We start from the raw sequence: 8,613 nt of genomic DNA, 5'->3' as shown, positions 1-8,613 counted from the left end.
TATTCAAGGTTTAATTTTTATTTAAGGTATTTTTTGCTTTATTGCAAAAGGTAAAGGAATGTGAAGGACAAAAGGTAAAATGTTGAAATCCCAATGCAGAAATGGCATCTTTGTTCGAAATAAAAATAAAACTGGATCCTGCTTATACAGTGCCACTTTTGCACTGTTCACTTATTCAGGGTTTTGGCTATTCTCTTGTTTTGGATGAGAACTTTTTTTCTCTTTACAAATCAGCCTAAATTTATAAGTTTGCAAGATTATATTATATATAGAACTGTAATTATTGATTGCATCAATAGTGAAACACAAAATCAATAATTATAAAGTGTTTAAGAAGCATTCATTTCATTAGGATTTAATTATTTTTTTATTACTAGAAAATATATATATAGATGGAGAATGGAACAGAATATAACCAAGTACTATCATACTAAAAGATAGCCTCTACACAAGGATAATTAATCGGACAATATTGATTTAAATTATTTTTCATATACCATATATTTGGACGAAGAACTTTGCATGAAAAAATGCAGTAATTCATATCTATTTATGTTGACATGTAGTTTAATTATCTTCATTGAAGTGATACTATGATCAAAGTAAATGTATATAATGACCTAAGTTCAATGTATACGACGTCGGAAAAATGTATGTAAGTGGTTCTTCGAATTTGCAATAATGAATATGACACAATGAAGCACATTGCAGTGATATAATGACCCAATTACAATATATATAACGATCTAAGTTTAATAATATAATACTCTATAGTAAAAAAATATGTGTATTTTTAAATTGTACTATATATGTATTGTACACTTGCAATTTTACTCTTGTGATGCCTTGTTCGTGTATATATAGTGAATTCGTAACAAATTATATTCATCCCTTATATTTTTTGATCGAATGAATCATATTCGACTTTAGTTTTGATATAAGATTTAGATTAATCCTCAACTCTGTCATATACTCTAACCTGGCGTATATAGTTATATTCAGATACTTATGATCTAAACACTAACAATAACCAATTATATATCACTGAATTTGGTGATCTAATGACTTAAAATAACAAAATAATGTTATGTGGAATTTATTTTATTCAAAAATAGTAAGAATGTCATCAATATATATATATATGGTAGTTATTAAATACCTTAATCTCTCAATCTTTATGTAATACTACAATACTAAATAATCTATATGCGATTTTATGTTACTATGGACTATCCTTATTTTATTCAAATATTCCATATGATCAATATTTATTTTTCTGCTACACGATTTTGTGCATTCACATCTATATTGATAACACGAGTTTCGTTCATTCTCATCTATACTGAGAGCATGTAGTGTTCTCATTTACTGATAGTTGAATCATCGTATATTAATACGCATGCATAATACTCGCTCCGTTCCATAGTAATAAAGGCGTTTCTTTTTTACACGAAGATTAAGGGTGAGTTAAGTAAAGGAAGAATAAAGTGGAAAATGAAAAAGGTAGAGAGATGAAGAGAGAAAAAAGTAAGAGAGAGTAAAGTAGATGTTGAAAAATGTGTTGACTTTTACTGAAAAGGGAAATGACTCTATTACTATGAAATGTACCAAAATGGCAAAACGACTCTATTACTATGGAACGGAGGGAGTACATTTGTTGATATTTGTAATAAAACATGCATATTGATCGTGATATTGACGAATGTTTATCCATATTCAATGCATCAGTTTACAAATTATAGTAATACACGAATATAAATATATCATTATTAACTTATTGATATATTGACGGAGTTTTATGTCCCTGCCCATCTCTTGATATTTATAATGCACATTGTAGATATATCTTCGAGGTGTGTCTCGTTCCTTCAGTTATGTCGCTTTACAGCCCGCCCACTTTTGCAGTGACAAACATTTTCTCAAGTCTTGACGTGTTTGAAAGTCTTCTTGCTCTCACCTTGCTTGATGACCATCACATCTGTTAAAATATTCGTCCCACTTGCATTTACTCTTCCGTTGTGGTTGCACAAGATACAAAACTTGGAATCTATGACCATCACATCTGTTAAAATATGACGAAATGGGATCATTGTGACATAAGATAATGTATATTGTTTGTTCAAATTAGAACTTGCGGAAGAATTTGGAAGAAAAATGAGAAGGAACTGAACAAGAAGATAATATTGAGGTGTGAATGAAGTGAAGGTGTTTATACAAGGGTAGGGGATGAGATAAAGAGAGATTAAAAAATAAAAATAAAAACAATAATATGATAGTTGTTGTCTTTAACGGTAAAAAGGAAAAAATTTAAAATGAAAACTAAAATTCGGTTAGTTTTTAGCCCATTCGCATGGACAACACGTATGCAGCACACGCCACGCGAGAATTGCACGCGTACATGGCATGCACATTTAGTAAATGGCATGCACATTTAGTAAACGGCATGCGCTAACGTATGAAACGGCAACAGGGACGTAGGACATGCATACATGCAGTGGAGTGCTATAACTTATTTCCCTAAAAACACTTTGTAAGAAACGATTGGGATTGTGAGGTAAGGTTCCTTAAGATTCACACTATCATCTATTGAATAAAAAGGCAAAGGGGTGTTAGGGGGAAAGACATTTAGTCATAATGTTAAAAGTATTGAGTTTGTTGACCCACAATAATAAATGTAAGACTTCTTTAACTATTTTAAGGGTTAATCTTGCTTAAAACCGTACCTTAATTTGAAAGGGGAAATAGAAAATGGGTTACAAAATAAATACAATGAACCATTGTAAATCTTATCATTATATTTAATTTAACGATGCCATCAACATAATATATTGAAAAAATATTTAATACTTTAATATTATACTCCACAATTTAGGAATTAACATTATGTTGTGAGGAACAGGCAAACAACACTCCCTGCCATATGTTGTGTTGGAATCCAAATCCCAACATATGTGCACTGTGGATTAGTGTGGAGAGTGATGCATAGTTAAAAAATTATTTAGGTGCCGATATTCAAATTCATTGATAAAAGGACAAAAAGGAAAATGATCATAAAGACAACAAATGTTATGATTTATTTTTAAAATAATTTATATTCCATAAAAGAGAAGTTAGCTAGTTCCAATGATTGAACAACCCCGCCACCAACTTTGGAGTTAAATAATTACATAGAGTGGAGATGTCAATTTCAATTTTAAGGAAAAAAGGCTATCGTAAATCACACAAATCTCTTGTTTATAGGGGCATCACATTAATCCACGCCAACAATCATGGCCATAAAGTTAAGATTGAGAAAGAAAATGGTTGGAGGAATATAATCTAATCATATGAAGTGTGAGGAGCCCCATCACATGAGATGAAGGTAGCTATATCTATATATATTCTTGAATATATAATTTATTTGTGTTGTAGAGTATATTATTTTCAATTTTTTTCCTGTTATCATTGCTTGAGACATGTGCCTAGCACTCCTCCAATTAAAATATTCACCTGAGGTGGTTTTTTAATAATTGAATTTGGTCGTTCACATTTTATAAAAGAAATGAAAATCCAATTGGATCTGACCAAATAGTGAAAAAAAAAGTTTTTTATGAATTTTTTATCCATAATTGAAACCCGTGAATTTGAATGCAACTGAGCCTAAAAATGCATCTAAAATTCTTGCATTTGTCACATTTTTATTCACATTAATGATTAGGAAAGGCAGAGACTAGAGAGTACAATGAAATTGAATGGCTCTTTTTCTTTTTTGCCAAGGTAGATTGCCTAATAATGTAGAGACAGATAATCGACGTCGACAGATTCCATTTATAAGAGTCAAAAAAATTCTTGGCATGTGATTGATTTCAGTGCCTTTTATCCCTTTAATTTCTCCCATTCAATTCCATGCGCAATGAAAAAATTGGACAGCATCCTGACTTTTACATACACAAAATAAACTTTATCAAATGTATACAAATCACGTATATTTCAAAGAATGAACCATGCGATATAGAAAAAATATTATACATACAACATATAGTAAAAAGCAAGAATAAAGGAAAAGGTCATAAAGAAAAAGAGACAGGGGTGTGGGAGCATTCTCCTATGAATCAGGGAAAATAACCCACAAAAATTCATCATACCTAATTGCTCAATATTACTAATACTTTCATAAGACAGTGTGTTCGAACGGCCAATACCACACTCGGACACTCGGTGTATTTCATCACGTGTAGCATCGATTAACCCATCCCGCACCAAAGATTCCCTAAGACAAATCATGAGTAATTTTTGCTACAATATCCCATCCCTAACAAAATATATGGATATTACAAAAACTATTGATGGGGGAAAATAAGAACCATGAACATATCTCTCATTCAATCAACAATCAGATAATAGTGGTACAACATATTCCACTAGCTTTATTCACATTTTTACCCTGAAATAAAATAGCATAGGTACAAAAAGAGCAGAGTTCTCAGGATTTGGGATAATGCAGCTAAAGGTGAGAAAAAGGGGTTCACAGATCAATGAGATAGAAAATTCGAAAGATTTTCACTCAACTTCCACAGCTTTTCAATAAATCATTCTTTACTATTCTATATTTCTAATATCCCAAGTGTCTAACTTCTGTTCTGTATATGCACTTACAGTGACTGCATGTATTAATAAAAATGTAGACAAATCCATCGTCGCGACGATGAATGCAATAAGATCATTCCTAAATATCATGAACATTAAACTGCAGAAACAGATGTTGAAAGGTGAATAGCTTTCATTTGCAGGTAAGGGATCGAGAGAGTACATGAACATATTGCGTATTTACAGGCCAAGATTGTTCTGTTTACGAAACGAAGGATTTGAAACAAACATAACTTACTCGTTCAGCTACTTCCGGAAGGCTTGAAGTACATGCAGATGGGTGGATCAACCTTGAAGATTGAGAGAATGGCAGAAGGGATTGTCCATATCCCATCACCACAGATTAAGCCAGAGGCAACGGCGCCTGCATAATCTTCAGCCTCCTTTCTATTTATGCGCTCCCATATGAACAATATCACAGTACCAATAAACATGTCGATTGCAAAGTAAGCTCCTATGTAAAATGGCACTGCCATTGCCATTGGGATGGGAATGTATTGGGAAATATTTTTCGGGGTTAGATCTCTCAAAAGGTTTATAGCCAGGGCAGCAACAAAGAAACCAGTACAGATGGCTAGACAATGCTGAGGAAGTTCAGAGAAGCCCTCAACCCCCAAAATGGCCATTTCCCTGTAAATAACAGCATATGGTGCTTTGTATGGACTATCGGGCGATCCAATGTCAAAGGCAGTCCAATACATCCAAAACGTGAGGGGTGCAATCACACAGCCCATGGCTGTTCCAACTATTTGGCTCACAAACATAGACTTAGCTGACGACTTTGTAAGATAACCAGTTTTAAAATCTTGCATCAAATCAGCAGCTGTGGAGACAATGGACATCATAACACCACAAGCTGCCAAACCAGCCAAAACCCCACCATTGCTTCCCACAATTGAGGCAATAATGAAAAGACCAATTTTGCCATATGTGGAAGCCAGGCTCCAGTCTGTTAGTCCAGTACCATATGAGTTGCAGAAGGCAAGGGCTGGGGCTATTATGTATGAACAAAGGACTAAATACCACTTCAGAGGTGGAAATATCAGTGGCATTGTAGACATAGATACTGCCACCAAGCAAACATATCCAGCAACAGCAACCCAAAACGGTATTCTGTCTCTAAGGAAAATTTCATCACGTTTCTTTTCTTCCAATAGCAGCTTGGAAGTGTTGCTATCTGTTAAATTCAAAATAACAGAAACAATATAAGAGAATGGAATGGAACATCAACATTTCTATCTGAATTGCAGTTAGATGACCATTACCATGAAAACTATCATTGATCTACTTATGCAGCAGTACACAACACAAAGGACCTATGAAATAACAACAAAAACATTCTCTAACAAAATTAATTTCCTTTCCATCCATTTCCTTTGTTTTTGTCCAAACTAGATTCAAAGTTACGGGTAAACTACAAGTTAAAGAGCAGAATTAACTAGTGAACTTCAAAGAGTTTGTGGCATATCATTATGGATCATGAAATTTCCAGCTCTTGAGGGACACAGTATTTCAAATGGGAAGCAAAATAATTTGTGGACAACTCATGCAGATCCATCAATAAACAGCATTAACTATTAGTCAGATCAAATTTGGATAAATAAGTCTACCTATAACTTCAGTAATGGTAGGAAGACTTTGGCGTTTGGTACTCATCTCCTTTATAGTTACATATATGATCTTGATCAAATTGTAGATCCCATCTCCAAGAATAAGGGAAATGGCTACAAACACCTGTGCAGAAAATGGGTTATATAGGAACCAGTCTAAATTCATGTAGGGTCCAGAAAGGGCACTTTATCGCTACTTTTTCTACATGGTCTCTCTCTCACTTAAAATTGTAAGGTTGGATAGAAGACGCCACATACAATTGCAATAGGACAATTGCTTAAAACACATTTCAGTACGTACCTTGTATCCATAGAGACCTTTAAAATCATTGCTTCCAAGACCCGCTGGATACCAATCACCTGCTTTCGTAGAAACAAATGGCCAAAGAAAACCCCATGATATGATGGCTCCAAGGAGAACAGAACAATTGACTAAGTGAGGGCAAATTAGTCCACATCCAACATAAGTAGGGCTGAAGTCAAAATAAAACCTGCAGGAAATCCCAATATTCATATATACGGAGTATGACATTAAGCAACATCAGTAATCTAGAATAAATCATCAAACAAAAGTATCTCATTGAAAGTACGTGTTGGATGCAGCAGACGGATTTTCTATAAGATGTTGCAAGGGAAAAGGAACTTACGTATTGTTGAACAGTGCCAAACCAAAGGTGGGGAAGTTATCAAATCCGCATGAATCCCCAACGCCACTGAAGAACCATTTAAAGAAGCTCCAACAGAAACTTATGCTTAAATATTTCCCAAGGCTATTCACCTGCTTTCTGGGAAAGAATAGTGAAATAATTGGTTAGATGAAGCCTTCTGCGGATAGATGTCAAAGTCCAAAGAGCCTATGGAAAAACAGGGTAGGCACATACTTGGCAAGTTCAGCTCCGGTGTGTGTATGGAAGCTATTAATCAACATAGCCGTTGCAGTTCCACTCGGATAGGTGAGCTTATAATCCAAGACCATAACCTAAAATCATTTGAATTCCAAAAGTTTTAAGCATAGTTATATGTCAAGACCTTAAATAAACTGTGATAGTACAATTTTTAGTTCCTTCAACAAGCATTAACAAGCCTATGTGCAGCTCAGATTGCAGCCAATTTTATCAATTAAAGTAAGATAAACAGGAAAATATCAGCTACACAACATCATGGCTACTCCAAAACACTGGAGTAGCCATGATATTACAATCTCAGAGGTAGATGCCAGTGTTAACTAGCACGGTTCAAATTGTTACTATCTCCCATATCAACTCATTCTTGCATCAGTCAGACTGTGTCAAAAGGTTACCTTTCGAAGAGGAACGAGACTGAACAGCCCCAGAAAACTAACAACAAAGATGAAGCCCATCATCCACAACAACCCAGGGTCCTTCACATCCTCCGCACGATTACCCGGATAATCTTCACCAATCAATTTATACGTTTTCTCATCCATAGACAGCAAGTAAGATCCAAATCCCCCTGCCAACAGTAGTCACAATACAACAGTCCTCAACCCATCCAATAACACAACACAAAGCCAAATTCCCCTAATAGTTATCATTGATTCATTAAACAATTCTGGAACAATAAACTCCTAAACAATCACATAACTATTCCGTATCTCACAGCTATATTAGGAATAAATTTTAAAAACAGTGAATACTAATTGCAAGTGATTATTTTTATAAAATTAAGTAAAAAAAAATGAAAATTTACCACTGAAGGCGAGTCCATAGCAAGCCACAACGCAAGTTTGAATAACGGTATTCTCTTGGCGGGTAAATGGCTTGGTGGAGAATCCCAATTTGGTCAGAAAGCTGGTCCAGGATTTGACGGAGAAGAAGCCGAGCAAACCGGCGGCGACGTTGAGCGAGGGGATGATCCCGACCGTGAGATTGAGCTTGTGCGTGATTATGCAGAAGAGAGCGCCCAAGACGGCGCTCACAACTAGTCCTCTGATGGTAATCTGCTCTTTCCAGTCGGGAATTGGCTCGTCCAAATCGAGCGGGGCAGCCTCATCCTGCTGTAGCAGAGGCTCGGATATCTCCACCGCCGCAGCCGCCGTTCCCATTATTGAGTCAAAATTCGAGAATCGAGAGTGAAGTGTTGTGTTTGGTAGTTGAGAAATGGAGGAAAAGAAAGGGGTTGGTTACATATATCACTATCTCACTTTCGTTTTCTCGTCGTTTTTCTCCATTTCATTGGGAATTGGGATGCAGGAGACTTTCTCTCCAGTTTGCACGCTGCGGTTTTCTTCGATAATCATTATACTCCCTTCTTTCCAGTTCGTATTTCATTTTCTGCATTTGTTTTGAAAAAATAATACTCCCTCCGTTTCGATTTAACAGTCCCATTGACTTTTCTGTCCTCTTTTTGTAGAAAT

The 8,613-nt window shown here is 35.2% G+C and overlaps 1 protein-coding gene across 2 annotated transcripts; it reads right to left on the bottom strand.

The window, feature by feature from the left end:
* Positions 1-3,948: 3,948 nt before the first annotated feature.
* On the bottom strand, positions 3,949-8,397 carry LOC125200599 (putative metal-nicotianamine transporter YSL6). 2 transcript variants are annotated; one of them, XM_048098263.2, is made up of 8 exons: positions 7,947-8,397; positions 7,537-7,709; positions 7,118-7,215; positions 6,884-7,021; positions 6,538-6,727; positions 6,237-6,360; positions 4,865-5,803; positions 3,949-4,291 (listed from the first exon to the last, which is right to left on the bottom strand). In XM_048098263.2, the coding sequence occupies exons 1-7, from the start codon at positions 8,299-8,301 to the stop codon at positions 4,869-4,871; spliced, it is 2,013 nt and encodes a 670-aa protein (XP_047954220.1). In that variant the 5' UTR covers positions 8,302-8,397; the 3' UTR covers positions 3,949-4,291; positions 4,865-4,868. The 2 variants fall into 2 exon arrangements, with proteins under 2 accessions (XP_047954220.1, XP_047954219.1); XM_048098262.2 differs by having other exon boundaries at positions 3,949-4,249.
* Between the last annotated feature and the right edge of the window lie 216 nt (positions 8,398-8,613).

The sequence above is a fragment of the Salvia hispanica genome, chromosome 2 (assembly GCF_029641045.1).
Source record: "Salvia hispanica isolate PSC_SH4W2 chromosome 2, Shi_PSC_v1, whole genome shotgun sequence".
NCBI classification, from domain to species: domain Eukaryota; kingdom Viridiplantae; phylum Streptophyta; class Magnoliopsida; order Lamiales; family Lamiaceae; genus Salvia; species Salvia hispanica.
Note: the sequence above shows the minus strand (reverse complement) of the source record. Positions and strands in the feature narration are given on the sequence as shown.